At 42.3% G+C, this 21,039-nt stretch overlaps 1 protein-coding gene across 1 annotated transcript in view; it reads right to left on the minus strand.

Annotated features, from left to right (window-relative positions):
• SEMA4G (semaphorin 4G) overlaps positions 1–21,039 on the minus strand; it is a 228,030-nt gene that overhangs the window by 83,206 nt on the left and 123,785 nt on the right. Inside the window, exons 3-5 of the mRNA XM_077258634.1 lie at positions 10,057–10,205; positions 3,856–3,918; positions 1,979–2,077 (exon numbers count right to left, since the gene is read on the minus strand). Coding sequence (XP_077114749.1) covers positions 1,979–2,077; positions 3,856–3,918; positions 10,057–10,205 — 311 coding nt within the window. The remainder of the gene's footprint in view (positions 1–1,978; positions 2,078–3,855; positions 3,919–10,056; positions 10,206–21,039) is intronic.

Here is a 21,039-nt window from a genome sequence, read left to right on the forward strand (position 1 = left end):
CGGGTTAGTAATGGAGAGGCATCTATAATACACCTATCCATTACTAATTCTATAGTTGTATTGTAAATAAAGACACGGCAAGTATAAAGTCTTTTATTTGAAATCAAAACAAAAACACACTTTTCCATTTTATTAAAAAATAACACACATAAAAAAACAAAAATAAAAAACAACAATAGCTTTAACCAGTCCAACGTTCTGTCTCGCACTGTAATCCATGTCTGGGGATAAAAAGTTTTCAACCTGAACGGTGCAAAGATGCGACCATCCAGGCTGAGAACCACTGATGAATGAGCTGCTGCGAGAGCAGCATCAGTGACTAATGGTGACCTCATCAAGGTTACCACCAGTCACTGAGGCTGCTTTCCCAGCAGGGCTGAACTGTGGTAGTTCATAATGAGAAATTCTCATCGAGATTCCACCCGCAGCTGTTCGAGGTACATGACAGCTGATCAAACCAGCTGTCATGTGCCGGGAAAGATGCGTGCTCAGAGCTGGAGCCTGTATCAAACACAGGAACACGACCTAAGACGTACCTATTTGTCGAGAAGGGGCTTTAAAGAGGACCTGTGACTTGCTAAAAGAAATAGCATTAAGTACTTTGTAAAAAAATCATTGAGCTCCCCTGATTTTGCTCCTGGTTTCCATTTTGAGCTGTGTTGATCCAATGCAGAGATATTCACTTATTTCATTATGTAGCGCATTATGAGATATCTTTGCTTTGCGGTCCAACTGGGAGCGTGCATTTTCACTCCTCTCTCCCAGATGCAGACATTCACCACTCAGCAGCTAATCTAGCAGTCTATCAGTCTCAGAAGCTGTGGTTGGTAGTGTCAGGGGTGAAAGAGCATGCCCCAGTGAAGACTCTGAAGAAACACCCAGTTGGGCTATAAAGCAGAAATTTCAGAGTGTGCTTCAGAAGAAACAATTGTGAATATCTCTGCAATGGAGTGATGCGGCAGAAAACGGAAAACATTGGCAGAATCAGGAGAACTCAAGGATTTTTTATAAGTTATATCTAACTCAAATTGTTTTTAGCAAGTGACGGATCGTCTTTTAAGTATTGCACAAACTGAAGATATATAAATTCTAATATGAACTTCTGTAATATATCCCTTAGATTCATTACTTTAGGAACTCTGCACTTCGTGTTCCTCTCTCCCCATCTCAGTTGCTCAAATACTCAGATCTTCCTCTCTACTGCCACATGACACAGCAAAATTTTGATAAATTTTATGGTTCATTCTTCTTCACAGCAATCAAAGCAGTTAGTGATTACAGCGATGTTTTCCTATCCACAATAGTCACGGCATTTGTCTCCTCTCCCTTGCAAAGTCAGCGTTTTCCTTTCTCCCCAGTGGTCACAGCAGTTTCCTGTCTCCCCAGTGGTCACCAGCAGGGTTCCTTCCTGTGGTGGTAACAGAAGCATTTTTTCTCTTCTCATCAGCAAAGTATTAACGTATATATGTATATCACCGTATATATATTTAGCATATTACACGTGAACAGCCCGTTTCCACTTGCAGCATGTAGTTTCTGGTCACTGCATACAACTCTGCTACCAACGATCAAGTGCGGAACCATGAAATTATATCCATGATCCAACTTCAGAAACCTTCTAGTGATCAGCTATTATCTCCAGGATAAGTTATGGCCTACCAAACACTGCCCCTTCAGGAAAAATACTGCCCCTTCAGGAAAAATAGAGTATTACATGCCAAAAGTTAAAATAAATGGCTAATTGAAAAACGGATCGGACAAGTCCACGGGAGCTAGAGAAATCCGCTCTTTGTTGGTAATGCTCTGCTCTGAGGGTCCCTAAAAGGACATATGGAAAGGATTATCCTGGTGAGACAACCCCTTTAAAAACTTAACAAAACCAATGCGAATAATTCTATTAATTGCTTCATTATGCAAATAACAATTCAGATCATTGAGGAAATGGACAGTAGATTAAATAAACAGTGTTGGTACTTACAATGTAGCAGCAAAGAGGGGAAAAGGCGTGCGTCCCGCAGACATACAGGTGGGTTTCATTAAACCTCTGCAAAAGCCTTATATGGTTGAAACACTCCGTCTGCCGGGAAAGGAAAAAAAGGAAATTATTATGTTCTAACACAAGAGCACTAAATTCTGCTGGTGAGGAGACAAACTAATCTTTTGTTAAACAGTATCTGGCTTGTAGACTGAATTTGGCAGGACTAGAGCTTCTTTAGGATATTCTATAAATGCAGAGAGATTGCACAGCGATAACGAGAACAGACAATGCTCGTTACACGGACATTCAGCTACAACCTAAACAATAGGCTTCATTATCCTCGTAATGATTAATAACAAGCTCCGGCCTGGTGCCACTTTCCATAACATTTTAGGGAAATATAAAAATAGCAACTCTAATAAAACGCTATAATTGGAATGATCGCAGTGATTATGTAACACCGCGCTGGGTTGTGGCTAGATTGCAACCTGTCAGGAATCAAAAGTATCACTATATATGGCAGCCTGTATTCTGAATCCATCCAGGCATGTAGAAAAAGAAGAGGAAATCTCTTGGATATGTCCGTCCAAGGAATGGGACTGGAAAAAGTCGGAGGTTTAGGAAGGGCCCTTGGGTAACAGAATCTCAGTACGCCCTTCTACACTTTCAATTTTTCCTCTTCAACTTTTGGTAGATAGATTTCTATCAGGATTAGTTTTTTGCTTTATGAGCTTTCGTTTTTTACCATTACCATTTTATGGTATGACTTTTTGATTTCTTTTCATCACATTCTTATTTTAGGAAACAAAGTCATTAGAAATTGTAATATATTTTTTCCCATATTGATACACACCATGTGGGATAAATATTCTGCTTTATTAGTCAGCACAGTTATGAATGCAGTGCTACTAAATGTTAAATTAAAAAAAAAAGTGTTCTGGAAAAAAGGGGATATGAACTTTTATATATATTAAAATATAAGGGTTTTTTTTGCTTTTTTTTACATTTTGTATAATTATAATTAGTCCCCATAGGGAACGTTAACCTGCAATCACTTGTACAAAACAATGCAATACTGTATTATTACAGTGCACTGTAAGTGTACAGACAAGACACGTGGCCTTCAATAGCCCCCCCCCCCCCAAGCTACCATGACATGTAGGGTGGGGCAATGGGCATCAAACGGGATAACAATGCTCATTTCACAAATAGCAGCATCTAAGAGGTTAAAATTGAGTGAACATAGCCAGCTCCAATGGCAGTTAAACTTGGGTGTTGGCTGTACAATGCAAAGCAAGCTCCCTTCCTGCGCCGCGTGGAGCAGGCCTCTCCCCCTCCTGCGCCGCGTGGAGCAGGCTTCCCCCCCTCCTGAGCCGTGTGGAGCAGGCCTCTCCCCCTCCCTCCTGTGCCACGCGGAGCAGGCCTCTCCCCCTCCTGCGCCGCGCGGAGCAGGCCTCTCCCCCTCCTGCGCCGCGCAGGCCTCTCCCCCTCCTGCGCCGCGTGGAGCAGGCCTCTCCCCCTTCTGCGCCGCGTGGAGCAGGCCTCTCACCCTCCTGAGCCGCGTGGAGCAGGCCTCTCACCCTCCTGAGCCGCGTGGAGCAGGCCTCTCACCCTCCTGTGCCAGATCTCTATGTGCAGTGTACACATCATGTAGATTCAGATTTTTGAGAAACAACTCTGGAAAATTTGTGACATCCTCATCCAAAACAAGAAGATATAAACAAAAGCCTCACCCATATGAGTGGCTCCTGGTGGAGCGAAGGCAAAGATAGGGCGCAAATGAAATGTTCCTAAGTTATCAATACAAAGGTTAGTATGTGAGCAATCACTACTTTGCCACCTTTCTTTCTCCACTGGTTCACGATTGCCCTTTTTACCTGATTGTTTCGGCCTTTGTCCTGACACGCCTTGGTCTCATCCACATTAACTTCCCAGTGAATCTAAAATAAATAGAGAGATAAATTGTTGTGGCTGGTGGCTTATTCACCATGAGATAAGACATTCTCCCTCTTGGATGAGGAGGGCATGGCCAATGCAGCAGCGTCAAGAAAAGCAAAATGTGTCCTTGCCTGGGAATCAGATATTGGTGCTTAAATATATGGTCATGCTGCCTAATATCCCTCAAAATATCAGTCAGCTCAGTGATTAAAGTTAGCAAGATGTGTATTTGAGGTACAGTACAGACGAAAATTTTGGACACACCTTCTCATTTAAAGCTTTTTCTGTATTTTCATGACTATGAACATTGTACATTCACACTGAAGGCATCAAAACTATGAATTAACACATGTGGAATTATATACTTAACAAACAAGTGTGAAACAACTGAAAACATGTCTTATATTCTAAGTTCTTCAAAGTAGCCACCTTTTGCTTTGATGACTGCTTTGCACACTCTTGGCATTCTCTTGATGAGCTTCAAGAGGTAGTCACCGGGAATGGTCTTCCAACAATCTTGAAGGAGTTCCCAGAGGTGCTTAGCACTTGTTGGCCCTTTTGCCTTCACTCTGCAGTCCAGCTCACCCCAAACCATCTCGATTGGGTTCAGGTCTGGTGGCTGTGGAGGCCAGGTCATCTGGCGTTGCACCCCATCACTCTCCTTCTTGGTCAAATAGCCCTTACACAGCCTGGAGGTGTATTTGGGTCATTGTCCTGTTGATAAATAAATGATGGTCCAACTAAACGCAAACCGGATGGAATAGCATGCTGCTGCAAGATGCTGTGGTAGCCATGCTGTTCAATATGCCTTCAATTTTGAATAAATCCCCAACAGTGTCACCAGCAAAGCACCACCACACCTCCTCCTCCATGCTTCACGGTGGGAACAAGGCATGTAGAGTCCATCCGTTCACCTTTTCTGCATCGCACAAAGACACGGTGGTTGGAACCAAAGATCTCAAATATGGACTCATCAGACCAAAGCACAGATTTCCACTGGTCTAATGTCCATTCCTTGTGTTCTTTAGCCCAAACAAGTCTCTTCTACTTGTTGTCTGTCCTTAGCAGTGGTTTCCTAGCAGCTATTTTACCATGAAGGCCAGCTGCACAAAGTCTCCTCTTAACAGTTGTTGTAGAGATGTGTCTGCTGCTAGAACTCTGTGTAGCATTGACCTGGTCTCTAATCTGAGCTGCTGTTAACCTGCAATTTCTGAGGCTGCTGACTCAGATAAAGTTCTCCTCAGAAGCAGAGGTGACTCTTGGTCTTCCTTTCCTGGGGCGGTCCTCATGTGAACCAGTTTCTTTGTAGCGCTTGATGGTTTTTGCCACTGCATTTGGGGACACTTTCAAAGTTTTCCCAACTTTTCGCACTGACTGACCTTCATTTCTTAAAGTAATGATGGCCACTCGTTTTTCTTTATTTAGCTGCTTTTTTCTTGCCATAATACAAATTCTAACAGTCTATTCAGTAGGACTATCAGCTGTGTATCCACCAGACTTCTGCACAACACAACTGATGGTCCCAACCCCATTTATAAGGCAAGAAATCCCACTTATTAAACCGGACAGAGCACACCTGTGAAGAGAAAACCATTCCCGGTGACTACCTCTTGAAGCTCATCAAGAGAATGCCAAGAGTGTGCAAAGCAGTCATCAAAGCAAAAGGTGGCTAGTTTGAAGAACCTAGAATATAAGACATAAAAAAGTGTGAAACAACTGAAATTAAATATATAATTCCACATGTGTTAATTCATAGTTTTGATGCCTTCAGTGTGAATGTACAATTTTCACAGTCATGAAAATACAGAAAAATCTTTAAATGAGAAGGTGTGTCCAAACTTTTGGTCTGTACTGTATATGCATCTAAGGTATGTAGCAAAAAAAAAAAAAAGGCAAATATTTGTGCCAGGTATACATTATGCACATGTCTGGATCTCTTGGCTTGTACTCTGCATTGTTCCATAATATCGCGGCACCTACATATATCTTCATCACATCACCATTAACCATGTGGTGCTAGCAGCAGCATCTAGATCGGGTGCCAGCGTGGTAATAGTCAACAAGAAAAAATCTAGAATATTACATTTTTTATGCTTTAGATAATACGACACTCGCCTGTTCGACATTTCACGGCATTTCTGATCTTGCTACGAGAAAGCAGCTTGTACATCGCTATAAAGGTTTATTCCACGCTGTAATGTGCATCTGCTGCCATCGGATCAATGCATACACATCTTTTTTACAACTCCCAAAAAGAAGTTTTGGCAGAAGGTCTATTAACAGCCTCTAATTCAGCAGTGTTGGAGCTAATGAGGAGGAGATGATGAAGGGGGTCATGTAGATTGTCATGAAATGCTCCCCAAAGGCCGGAACCAGAACCTCTCCCGCGTGTTGGGGCCCTTATGTTATAGAACAGGCATTTCTGTACACAGGGGCATTCACTAAACAAGAGGACTTGCTGGTGGGTCTGGCAGGCACTCAGTAAATGTTGCAAGGTCAACACAAGACTTGTATTACAAAGATTCCCCCAACTCTGATGATCTGAAGAATTGTCTCCCGAGACCACCCAGGAAACTGCTGATTTTACCGACCACAGTTGGCAAGCAGAGCCCCACTGCCAATCAAACAACCAATTTTATCCAGGGAGTCCGCAGTCCACCAGACTAACAGTCTGTAAATGAAGTAATTAAAGGGTTTGTACAAAGTAATTACAGTAAGTTACCCCTTAGGGTATTGTTCCCACGGTCAGTATCAGGCAGCGCTTTGGATGCAGCACATGTCCACTCCGTCTAAAGCGATGCCGGCTTCAGAACGCACGTGATTCCGCATGCGTTCATTAAACCGTGCAGAATCACCAGACCCAATACATTGGACTGGTGATATTTATCTTGCAGAGACCGAGCGTCTCCGCAAGATAAACAGACATGCTGCAGTCTGGAAAGACGCGCCACATGTCCGTATACGCAGGGAAGCCGCGGGTGCCGCTGCACGCATAGTGGAGATGGGATTTCTTGAAATCCCATCCACTATGATGTAACATCTGGCTGCTGCGTGTTGGACGCTGCGGATGCACACAGACTCCAACCCGCAGCATTTACTGACCGCGGAAACATACCCTTAGGCTGCTTTCACACTAGCGTCGTACGACGCACGTCGCAATGCGTCGTTTTGGAGGAAAAAACGCATCCTGCAAAATTGCCTGCAGGATGTGTTTTTTCTCCATACACTTGCATTAGTGACGCATTGCCACACGTTGCATCCGTCGTGCGACGGATGCGTTGTGTTGTGGCGGACCGTCGGCACAAAAAAAGTTACATGTAACTTTTTTTGTGCGTCGTGTCCGCCATTTCCGACCGCGCATGCGTGGCCGGAACTCCGCCATCGCCTCCCCAGACATCACAATGGGGCAGCGGATGCGTTGTAAAACTGCATCCGCTGCCCCCGTTGTGTTTTTTTTTCACAGTATGCGACGGTACGTCGGCACGTCGCATTGCGACGCTAGTGTGAAAGTATTATAGATCAGGAATAGCCTGATTGCTTGGGTCTGACTGCTGGCACTCTCAGTGCTGCACATGGCTATCTCTGGAACAAGGGTGCCCATGCAGGACCTCCACTCCATTTGGAGGGGTCTCTTCAGAGCCTTGTTGACAAGATAGATGGGAGTCCCAGCAGTGAGACCTCCAGTGATCAGGAAGTCATCACTAGTGATGAGCGATCATGCTCGGATAACGTCTTATCTGAGCATGCTCGGGTGCTAACCGAGTGACTTCGGCGTGCTCAAAAAATATGTTCGAGCCCTCGCGCCTGCATGTCTCACGGCTGTTCGACAGCTGCAAAACATGCAGGGATTGCCTGTTTGTTAATTTGTTAAGCAATCCCTGCATGTGTTGCAGCTGTCTATCAGCCATGAGACATGCAGGTGCAGGGACTTGAACATGCTATAAGAGCACGCCAAAGTCACTCCGTTAGCACCCAAGCATGCTCAGATAATACCTAATCCGAGCACGCTCGCTCATCACTACTTATCACCTATCTAATACATAGGGAGTAATTTCAAATCCTGATACATTTTGCATCCTATTGATGTGAAGGGGATTCCATCAACCTCATTTCCACATTATTGAACTCATTCTTGCAAACTCAATGTAAAAGCAGGCAGATTAGTTCCAATGAATTGGAGACAAAACACATTTAACTGCTCTTGTGTGGCATAACTCCACGTGTCAGCCTTGGATTTCTGAGGAGGATCCGGTTGTAAATAATGTTGGCTTCCCATTCAAGTAATGAGAGCTGAGCTGCAATACTAAATGCAACAAATGGATGAGAATGGAGGGGGGAAAAAAAAATATTTTTTCTAATCCTAGACAAACCCTGTACAAATGGTCCTTCCTAGTTGGGTTTTATTTGAACTGATCATATCTACAATGTAATGACCAAACAACATCATAAATTTCTTCACTTTAATCCCTGCTCCTTGCAGCAAGTAACCAATTCACACTCGAGTCGATTCCATCATGAGTCACAGGATAAAGAATTTGGACCGTGTGTGTCCTCATAGTGGTTAGTAACGGGAAGATCTGCAGTCACAAAACACGAGAGGTCTTAGAAATAATGGTTTCAATAAAAGCAACAAGTAGACGAGTCGGACTCCGATGCCGTGAGTCATTTGTTGTCAACGTGTTTAACTTGGCAAAGGAAAATCAAAAGCCGTTTTCCATCTGCCCTTAGGCTACAAGGAGTGCCCTACTATCACCTGCTTAGTCACAAAGGGGTTCGACCTTGTCATTAACGCAATCATAGAAAACATATCTAGCTGACAACAGTCCTGATACTTCTGTTAATGTGTGGTCATGACTCATACACCTACTTAAAGAAGAAAAATATTAAAAGGACTGTACTTTCCTTTTCCCTTGTCGCTCAAATTTCAACACTCAATTTTCTTTGCATACGTACAAGCACCACCCTTGAATACATGTGAAAAAAGCTTTAAGGAGGCAGAGATTGTATATGAAGCACAGAAAAGCTTCATTATATTATTGATTCCCAACCTTATTGCCATTCAGGAAACCTTAAAACAGGTTTCCACTTTCCATTTAAATTAGATTTTTTATAAAAAAATATTTTTTTTTTAATTTTACTTATGTTGGTGTTTTCTCATATTTTTGTATCTGTCCAAATGCATGTTTTTTAAAAAATATTCCACTTTGGCAGACGTCTCCCAAGCAAGCTGAAACTTTTTGGTTTCTGTAGTTGACATGTCAACTTTGCAGTATAGACGGAGACTGAATGAAAAGAGTTCTCACTATCAATAAAAAGGGTAAGAACGTTAATGACCGCTCTAATGTATCGCCGGAGATCTTTACAAGTAACCCTAAATCTCAAAATTAATTATTAAAAGTAAAAAGTGTGAGAACCCAGAAGTGAATTCCAGCTGATCGACCACATTTTCAGAGAGTGAAGCTGTAAGGGGTTGTGGCTTAGAAAACTGTGTGTTTTAATAACTTCAGCAGGACTAGCTGCAGCAGGAGCCTCCTCCCTTTTTTGTAAACACCAAAAATGGGGGAGGCTCCTGCTGCACTTAGTTCTACAATTAGAAAAAAAATAGGACAATGAAGCAAAAGAAGGAGAAATACTTAATACAAAGAGAAGATTTAGTATGTATTACTCTTGCAACTCCTTTGGCTCCGTAAGGGTCTGTATTCCTTCTGTTCTTACAATACAGGAAGAAAGTGTGTCTCTAATGAGTCCGCTCAGAGGAAAGTATTTAAAAAAATAAAATAATCACAACATTAAAAAAAACAAAAGAAAAAAACTCTTCAAGACTTGCATTTAAATATTAAAGTAAAAAATTAAATATTTGAGACATTCTTTTTAAATGTAGGCGAGTATAAAGCAACCCGGATCAGCAGCATGCGAGCTAAATTGACACCTATGCGAATGGGGGACTCAGGAAGCCTGTTCTCGCGATCCACTCAAATGAGGGATTGGGCGTTGGACACTTTCATCAGCAATTATACCATCAATTGTGCAATAGCATGTAAAAACTAATGTCTTAACAGGCTTTAAATCTAAGGATTATCCCTGCAATTTGGGAACTCATACAATATATCCATAATAGTGAAAAGTAAAAAAACACTTACTGTTCTCCGGGACCTCTGAGAAATATCGCTTGAATTGAGCGAGAAGATGGCACCTCTGGCGCCAACGTACAGAATCCCATTTTCATCCTCCAGGAGTAAAGTGCTGTAATTCTTCACATTATCGCTAAACCATTTTGCATCAGAAAGTTCTGCGGAAGAATAAAATGCAGATATTAATAATAAGATTCTATTAAATCTTATGTGGTTACAATGCAGGGTATTATAGAAAGTAGAAAAAAATGTATTACATGGTGTAGTATCTCACAAAATATTACATTTAGATGGGGCTGTCCGGTGAATAGAAGCTTATCCCCTGGATAGGTGGTCACCTATAGCTGGATCCCCCACCAATAGACAGAACATGGCACCATTGTCCCTGGTAGAATGGAGTGGTCATGGGCATGCTGGATCGGCGCTCCATTCATTCTCTATTGGAATGCTGAGCACTGCGTTCAGCTTTATCCAGTAGCCCCATATAGAAAATGAATGGAGCGATGTTCGCGTACTGCCGCTACATCCTAATGGGGAAATAAGGTACCCCATTCGTCAGATAAGTGTGGGACCCATTCAATAAGTAATAACTACTTTTCACTGGAAACCCCTTTACAGAACAGCAAATTATAAAACAGGTGTATATGTACATAATGGGATAAGAAATGCTTTCAAGATGAAATACATTCATACAACTTTAGCTCCCAGGTCAGTCTAGTTAGAACATACGTAGCCCGTGGTATTTTAAAAGTTAGACGAACTTGTATTACCAGTTGTCAGCTCATTAAAATGTGTCATGGTTCAAATACAAACCCTAAAAAAAACCTTTAAAATAGCTGTGCCCTTATCTTACAGTGCCTTGTACTACAAATTTTAGAAATCTTTGTTCCACCTTAAACCTGAACGTCTGTTCGGCAAACAGGTTTCTTATTTAATCAGATATTTCCTTTCAGTGGTGAATAAAAGAGTCAACTAAGTATTTCAGGCGATTTATTCCATAAAGATTAAATCGATTTCATCAGTCTGTCCACATGCATTAGACAGTTGTCAGAAGAACGCTTGTTTGGCTGACGGTCATCTCGCCCTACACACACTATTAGACTTACGGTATGTTGGTGGAACCTATCAATATCGATGGGTTTGGCCGATGGTCTAATGTATATGGGGAATGTCGGGAGATGGGATATCCATCACCAGAAGAGATATGCTTGGTTGCATATCTCTTCTAGCGACTGATGTCACAACTACTAATGTACAGCACCATGGAACCGATGGTGCTATATAAACAAATAACTACACTCTCTCTAGATTCCTACTTTTTATATATTAATTAGGGTTGAGAGTTGGGACCCTATCCGTGCACCACAAGATTGGTGGAGTGCTGTATGTCTACTCTATGATGGTCTGGAGAGATGCTGATCAGGCATGGCAGACTGTGGAACGCCGAACGCATTGTTCTCCCTGAGACATGCTGCCAGCCGATGCGTCAGTTGGCGGTTTTCTCATAGAGAAAACAGCAGCACTTGGCCAAACGAGCACTCGTGTTTTTGGAGGAATCAGGTTAGATGGCTGTCGGACAATCAATGGCCAACAGCCATCTAATGTTTATGGCCAGGTCTTGACCCTGTTCGCACTATGTTCAAGCCACACATTCATGACTTGATTGGGTGTTCTGGATGAACCCTTGAAAAATGAAATTTGTACTTGCTCTGACAGAAAAAAATATACTATAATTATCCAGCAGTGTCAGTCTTTTTAAGGCTACGTTCACACGTTCAGTATTTTACATCAGTATTTGTAAGCCAAAACCAGGAGTGGGTGATAAATACAGAAGTGGCGACATGTTTCTATCCTATGTTTCCTCTGATTGTTCCACTCCTGGTTTTGGCTTACAAATACTGATGTAAAATACTGACCAAATACTCAACGCATGACCATGGCCTTTTAGGTGGACACAACAGCCTGATAAACTACCGGAGTCAGCCTAAAAAGACAGACACCGCCAGAAAGGGGGCCAGACTGAGTACAAAGTGACTCAATGAAAGGTTCCGATGGGGACACAACCTAATACCGTTTTTTTAAAAGGGAGATCAGGCAGAATCCCTGAGAGCCTTGACCATGTGGCTCTAACATAATGAGAACAGGACGTGACATACACGCCGGCTTCAGCCGAGCACACGTGTTCTCGTTATGAAGAAGGAAGTATGGTAAACTGTTGCTGGGCCAGACAACTCGGACTGCAAAATCTCCAATCCTTGTCTCCCCTTCCGGCCCCAAAATAATTCTTTCGGCAGACACTCAAACAAAACAAATGGTCAGCCAATCCCAATGAACAAGGACATGCCAGTAGCCATTGATTAAAAGCTCGTGAAGTACCAACCATGTGGCAAATAGTAAGACATATTTGTCTTCTCTGCTCTAGAAATAGGAATCCAAGGATAAATTCACCCTCATTAGATTTGTGGGAGAAATATCAACTATCTCATTCCTCTTAGCAGAGCTTGTAGAAATAACTCTGACCCTTTTCCTTTGTAGAAATAACTCTGACCCTTTTCCTTTGTAGAAATAACTCTGACCCTTTTCCTTTGTAGAAATAACTCTGACCCTTTTCCTTGATTAAACAGATTTTCAGTTATATACAATTTCTGAGAGATATCGGCCTTCCTTGAAAATTAACTTAAAGGCAATCTGTCAGCAGGTTTTTTCTATGTAATATGAACACAGCATGAGGTAGGGTTTAAAAAATTATTTTAACCATGTCACTTTCAAGCTGTGTGCTGCTTACTTACAATGAAGGTTTTATCACTTGGTGATGAGCCGGCACACACTTACTAGCTCGACTCCACCCTTCCTGTGATAAGCAGCTCACTGTCTGTAGACAATGTCCATACAGAGCCTGGTGTGGCCAAGGTTAGCTTTCTGAGCTCTGCTACACCTAAAAACTCAAACTGTGTCATAACAGTCAAACTACGGTAAGTGACACATCACTCAATTCACAGTCTCTTTGCCTACATCATGCAACTTTCAGATGAGGTAGCAAAAACCTGGTAACAGATTCCCTTTAAAGGGGCTGCGAGGGTATTTAAGATTGATGACCTATAATTGGTGCATGTTGGACACCTGGTTCCCCACCGATTAACTGTTATTAGTTCTAGTAGGAAGTGGAAATGAACAATAAATAGTACAGATTCATTAAAAAAAAAAACAACTTGGATTTTATGGCAAACAGATTGCAAGAAATCTGAAAAATTGCTACAGACTAAGGATTTTGTATTATGTATTAGAAATTTTGAATGCATCCTACAGAAATGTTCTACGTAATTTATAAAAAAACAAAAAAAAACACTAATAGATTTTCAAAGGGGTTTTCAGTAAATTTAACACATTTTCTTAATATCAGCCAATGTGATAACCTAATGAAATGACCCTAACTCGCCGATCAAATCCCTGGATATTGCAGCACTGCTGTTTCCTAGGCCTGCAACAATGGTTGCTAAGCAACAAGCAACAGCCTCTACTGACAAGCAGCCAGAGGGAGACGAGCGCTGCGCTTTACACTGCCTGCCTGTCGCCATGGCATGGCCTCGGGACACAAGGGGGTTCATGCATTCCGCTCATCTGCTGACTCAGTCTTCAGAGCCTCTGGAGGGAATACAAAGTAATAGCTTAAGGCCGCTTTCTCCACAATGCAACCTCCCCTCCTGACAGACACGTCCGGGTTAATCAAGCAAACCATATCGGCAATGCAATGAGAAAATGTGAGCGTCATGTAGTAGAACATTCCTTTAATCTGGCATCCAATGGTTTAAGGCTAATACTCTACTGATCGTTCCCTATACAGAACAGAAATATTCTAAAAATTCATGGAAACAGAATATTGAGTAAGGCCATATTCACACGTACGTCAGAGTGACCGATACAACGGACACGGATACAGTGGGGACAAGAAAAATAGAGCCTGGAAATATGACAAAATCTACGATGGAAGGGTTTAAGGACTCAGATGTGAACAGAGCCTTACTCAAGGAGTTTTCTCAACCACTAAAAGGGGTAAAATGGTAAACTTTGCAATGTACCTCGGTTTAAAAATCCTCTGTAATAAACTCTATAGTCTACAGATTGTTGTCTAGGTTACCCAACTACCTCTACAGTTTCAGGAGGTAGCCAGTTTCCTAGGCAATGACAGAAGACATGCAAGCTCTTGGTTATACAGCTTGCTCTGAAGCTGGCTACATGGCTCAATCTGAGAGTTGCTGCACTCCTCCATCGCTGCAGCGGCAACGCTGCCTCTAGTGGCAGCATCTGAGACCGCGCAGTTTGGACCCGAGGTGCTGTCCTGTCCTGATCCAAACAGTCATTAAAAGTATTTTGTCTGATGACACCCCCTTCAACTGGAACAATTGGAAAAATGATTCTCTGGAAAACATAAGGTGAGCACTACCTATGCCATGCCTTGCACAGTCCAAAGCAATGTGATGATGAACAATGCTTTCTCCAGCATGAGTCAGCACCATGTCAGAAGCCAAAAAGTGATAGCCAAGTGGCTCGGTGAGCAAAACACTGACATATTGAAGAAAACAAAAGAAAAAAAACAAACGTCAGCTCACCGGGTAGAAAAAAATATCTCAAAGTAGGGTGCGGTGCACGGCAGCCTCAAGCCAGTTCCCGAGTTTATGACGCATGAGAAAGGAGAAAAAATGCCGGCAACTGCAAAATTAAGTAAATTAAAACATCACATGTATTATAGTAAATACAAATCCAAAGGGGAGAATAAAAATACGGTACTTACACAAGATAAGACACCGGGTCTTTGCGTTACGAGATGAATATCTTAATCTTAGTAATTTTGAAACGCGTAGACCCGGTGTTTCATCTTTTGTATGCATTTGTTTGTATTCTCCCCTTTGGATTTCTAAGTACTATAATAAATGTGATGTTTTAAATTTACTTATTTTTGCAGTTTGCTTGCAATTTTTTCTCATTTCTCATTGAAATGTTGGGTACATGTCCAGGAAACTCTCCAGATCTCAATCCCGGTGGTCAATCCTGAAAACAGAGGGTGGACAAAGGCAAACACAGAAAGCGTGATCAACTCCAAGCACTGATTAGACACGAATGGGTCAGCAGTCCCAGAAAATGATATCCATCTGCCAGGTCGAATTAGGCTACTTTCACACTAGCATTAACTGCAATCCGTCACAATGCGTTGTTTTGCAGAAAAAACGCATCCTGCAAAAGTGCTTACAGGATGCGATTTTTCTCCATTGGCTAACATTACACGTCGCAACCGTCGTGCGACGGTTGCGCCGTTTTGTGGCGGACCGTCGGCACCAAAAAATGCTACATGTAACGTTTTTTGCCACCGACGGTCCGCTTTTTCCGACCGCGCATGCGCGGCCGGAACTCCGCCCCCACCTCCCCGCACTTCCCCACACCTCACAATGGGGCGGCGGATGCGCTGGAAAAATGCATCCGCTGCCCCCGTTGTGCGGCGCAGAGAACGCGAGCGTCGGTAACCTCGGCCCGACGCACTGCGACGGACCGAGCCCGACGCTAGTGTGAAAGTAGCCTTACAGAAGTTTTGAAAAATTAAGGAACAGCATTGTAAATATTGAGTATTTGCATAAATTTGATGTATTTACCAATAAAAGTTCAAAAACTTATGAAATGCCGATAATTGTATTTTAGTAACCGGAGAAATATCGACTAAAAGCTCTAAAAACGCCGAAACAGCAAACTTTGTGAAAACCAAATTCTGAGTCAGTCTCTAAACTTTTGGAAACAGATCTACAGATCGGAGCAGTCAGACAACTCACTGATGGACTTTACTGCTAACTTTCTCTACAGCAGACCCTGAACTGTGATACATCGTAGCTTCAAAAGCCGAATACTACCGCAAAAATGCATGGATTTCAAAAACAAATTTTTTTAAAAAAAAGTAACGAACGCTTCCAAAATGGCCTATATCCTTTGAATAATCAATGAGTCGTTCTACAAAGTTATAGTAGCATATCTCGGGTTAGCACTTTATAACATGAACTATTATTCCAGATCATTTAATAATAAGGTCCTACTCATAAGAATGGATTTGACTACATATGTAGACCCCGAACAGCCACAAACCATGGCCAACAAGTCCATGGATTCTTGATCATTGGCCTGATTACACATACGATCAGTCCGCTTGCATATGGGATTGTTTATGTTGGCCATTAAAAATCAAACAGAATGATTTCCATATATTTCGCCTTGACCCATCTAAAATGTTATTCAAAACGAACATCTATCGATTTACTTTGTCATTTACCGGTTCTCATTATGAGCAGAGATTTTCCTGCGTAAACCTGTCTTTAATGAAGCGGAGCGCCAATACCTCACACAAATATGGTGTTATTTTTTACGAAGAAAGCATTCAAGTCTAATTCTGTACAACCCCTTTAATGAAGCCATGAAAAGCGATTACGTTATAGGAACCAAACAGGCAGAGAAGCAATGTGCACGAGCCTGAATAGAACCTCGCAGATCGCAAGGAAGATTTATGGCTGTAAGACAAAACAATTATGATAATGTAAACACACTGAAGCAGGGTGCGTTATAGATTCATGAGAATTTATTTCTCATTACCTCTGTAATCCACTGGAGTGTACTTGGACGGGAGCGAAATAAGCAGAGATTACTCCAGAAACCATTCCAACTGATGGCACTGGAGTATTCTTATTGGAGGAAACAGCAGTGGGGGTTGGTAAATGCCCCTTAATTCACTTAACTAATTGGCACAAAACTGACCAGCACATCCCTACTAGTGTGAATAGGTGGCAGCTAACATAACACTTGTAAGAAAATACAAAGCTGCATTCTGGATTGTTTTGAATGGTTCATCTAGAAAACTGGAACGGCATTACTGCCATAGAACATTGGTTAAGTGCTATATTATGTACATGTGAAATTGTGAAAAATTGGAAATGCAAAATTTGCTATAGGAAAATTTACAGTTGGGCTCATATACATTGGCCAATCTATGTGCTACTGCGCAGGCGACGCCATAATGGAGGATGACTTTTTTTTCTTCAGTATGTACAGATATACATTATGTAAACTAGGGGGCAGGTCAGTGAGGGATCAGTGACCCGTCAGCTGTCTGCATTATGAATACCTAATCAGAGCACCACATGCAGACCCCCACAGGCCGCCCCGGGGCACGACCATACCATTAACTCAAAACTGAAAATAAAGATCAGACAACAACCACAAGGCAGATTTCATCAACAGGTATCATTGTAATCAGTATAACGGCACCGACCTGACACTTAACTGAGCACAATCCTGCTGGCAGGTTCCCTTTAAGAAACCCCTAAACACAATGGCTGGCCAGTGAAGAGTTTCAAGTGACTTTTCTCGAAGGTTAATGGGGACTTTTCCACAGCAGATCAGAATGTGAGACCCAATGCATAAAATGAGTGCAGACAACCTGTTCAGCAACGCGATAGATCCAATAGGAACTCAGTAACACACAGATACAATAACATTATAATAACTTCAGAGTCCAGATGAGAGGATTGTATCCTCTGCTGCCGGGGATTGGGTAGGCAGAATAAATCACTAGGCAATATTAAACTTTAACTTATGTCATCACTCGTCTTAATCTGCAATTCAAGGATCAAAGGCCGAACAGTAACAGGCACATCATAGGTTTTCTTGCGCACGCCCTATCCACTGACATATTATCTCCAAGATAGTAAGCACACTAGTATCAAATCTTCATCCACGGCAAAGGCTGGACACACTCCCCGAAGAGTGGAGGAATAACTTCAATGGAGTGTGTCAGCACAAAATGACTATTCAAACCTAGCACAGCTGCTCGGTGCACCCTTTACAGTGGCCAAACAGTTCAGTACACTTTTGATTGACAGCCATTGTTTTACGGAAGCCAGAAAAGAGTGGAGAAGGAAGGGTGCACAAAAAAAGTTAGGCCAAACCAAAGTTCACTGAGCGCCTACGCTTGGTTTGAACAGTCATTTTGTGTTGACAGACCCCCTTTAAAAACTGCAAGAATAAGAGACCACAAGTCATTTATCCAAAAAGTGTGACATACAGAATTCTCTTTTGCCTTTGTCGCCCATATATTCATAATAAATATTAGGCTAAATTCACCGGACCAGGTGACCGCGTAATCCCCTTCCTAATAACTAGGAACTGCGGAATGTTGGCGCTTTATCAATAAAATTATTATTATAAAATATTTATTACTAGTCTCCTAGTCCATAATAAACCTTATGTTCTGACCATTTTTATGTGCAACCGATGTATAGGTGGAAAAGAAAAACGTCAGGAATATACTACTAAATCAAGTCATCTCCACCCCAAAATACCGCAATGGCGGATCCCCATAACATCCTTTCCTTATGTCTTAAGAACAATGCCTTTATTACTGCCATGACTTACTGTGCTCCGAAAACCACAAGAGAACAATCAAGATTAAGATCTCTAGTCCGCTGCACTTGTTCCTACTAATCACCAGGGAACTACGGTCTGTGAGAAGACTCCTGCACTCGGAGAAGCAGGACGAGCGGATGCCAGATATTCCCCGAGTGCATATCAAAAAATTAGGTCAACTACTAGGTCAGAACAATGAAGCGCTCGCTCGCTGAAACAGTTTATATTAATAGGATCGTTTTCATTTAATAGGTTTTTTTTTTTGAGAGATCAAGATCAAATTAAGGACCTACTTTGAGTCGTCAATTATTTTAAGGTTAACATCTTATTGTAAAAATATAAAAGGATCCCACAAATGGCCCCTTAGAGAAAACACATGCCAATCTGTACACAACTTGTGCTTTCTTCATCGTGTCCAGTTACACAAGACATAATGGAGGGGGGTCATAAAATACCAGGACCACCACCAATCATACCAATCTTAAAAGACCTGTTTCAGTAACTTTGTCTTTATATTCTTAGAACTGGAGAAACAAATGGCATATTCTGCACTACCGGAGAAAAAAAAATGAAGGATGCCAATCAGGGCTGTGGAGTCGGTAAACCAAACCTCCGACTCAGAATCCTCATTTTCCATAACACCGACTTCAACTCCATGACTCCGACTTGAGTTGGTAAGCCTAACCTCCACCTCCAACTCCTCAATTCCCATGACTCCCACTCAGACTCCACCAAAATGGGCTCCGACTCCACAGCCCTGATACCAATCCAATTTTAGGTGGTTTTATTCGTCAACGTTTTTCGAAGTATAGGACTTCCTCATCAGGACAAAACCATGATCATGATCGTACAACAAGCTGATACTATAAAGTATCCTTTTGCTTAGCACTTGGAAAGTAAAGGGGATGTCCTAAGCGCAAAATTTAGTTACTGATCCCTGGAACCCCTGTGTTAACAGGTTACTAAGTCCCCTGGGTGAATGGACCACTGGTCGCACATGCATGAGTCCCCTGTTCTAGCGATAGATGAGGGTCTCAGTAGTTGGACTCTTCACCTATCCTGACTCCCCCATACATAGGAACGTTCTGAGCGTTCTCTGATTAACAGGGATGATACTCACAGTGGGTTATCTCCCTGTAAAACAAAAGAACATTGTGTAGGTGGTGAATCGCTGACCTCCATACATAGATGGGCATCCATCCCATCAAAATCGGCCGGTGTATGGACGCATTAGAGTTTGTCTGGTCTAAAACTATGAGTCTGCAGTCACTCTATGTATCAGCAGACTTGTGAATCCTCACATCACACACACTGCACACTGTGAGGATTCTCCGGTGCAGGGAGAGGAGGGGTGTGACCGCAAGTATGGGATTGCATATATGTGGTCACATGCCAACTAGACTGTATCCAGCTAGCTCGATGCAAGTGTATTAAGCAAGGCTGGATACAGTCTAGTTGGAATATAGCGGGAGTATGTATATCACATACTTGCAGTCACACGATCCGCCTGCTCCCAACACCAGCCAATCTGCGCACTGCACACAATCTGAGGATTCACAAGTGCAGTTTTAAACTGGACAACCCCTTGAAGGCTTAAATAGGCCAAACCTTCAGATTTAGTCACCCATTATAACATATTTGGGAACCCTCAGACTTTCTACCAACATAGGATTTTGGAGGTAAACCTTTTGTTCCCAAGTGTTTGACAACGGTTACTCCCTTCTCACCTGATAAGCAGGTCATCCATGTATTTTATGGACAGACCTAAATCGATATGTCTGCAAAGACCATTTAATAATCTTGGAAAACTAGATGATTTCAGATGTCTCAAGAACCAGACCTGCATCAGTCAGCTCCCTGGCAGACTTCAAATGAAAGGGGGTGTTGATTAAACATCCCCTTTAAGTAAACACATCATACATACCGGTAAATCTTTCAGTACTGGATGTCTAAGAATCTGTTTTGAAATATCATTGCATCAGTTGGGGTAAATTATTTTCTTCTGTTGTACGGAGCCTCATTACTCCTCAGCCTCTGAGTGTCCGGCCTAATAGGAGCAATTTATTAATTGTTGCTGCTTTGTTCCCCTGTGCGGATCCCTTGGCTGCGGACCAGATATACCACAATCAGAGTAGTCGACTCTATATATTACCATTAGACAGAAGCTTCCTATTCTTGCTCTAAGAAACGTTTGACCTTGGTTCAAACAATATCTCTTCTGCTATTAAACACATTAGTGCACACGACACAGCAGTATTGTACGGCAGAGGAGGCTTTTGTCTCACAATATATAGGATTTGAGGGATACTATAGAAACTCGAAAATGTAGAAAAAGCACCAGTCAATAAAAGGCTAAAAGCAAAGCGCCATCCAACTGATTCCCTTCCAGCAGGCTCTTGTCACATGGAAATGTGACAGCATTTTAACGGTAACGTACCTAGAGGGCCCCTGCGGTAGAGCGGTGTCACAGGAGGCAGGGCTGCAGCTACTGGTGGCCGGCGGAGGAAGGAGCGGAGCGATGCAGCAAAGCCTGGATCTCAGAAGGTGTCAGCGACGGTG

The sequence above is a fragment of the Ranitomeya variabilis genome, chromosome 4, assembly GCF_051348905.1.
Source record: "Ranitomeya variabilis isolate aRanVar5 chromosome 4, aRanVar5.hap1, whole genome shotgun sequence".
In the NCBI taxonomy this organism is placed as follows: domain Eukaryota; kingdom Metazoa; phylum Chordata; class Amphibia; order Anura; family Dendrobatidae; genus Ranitomeya; species Ranitomeya variabilis.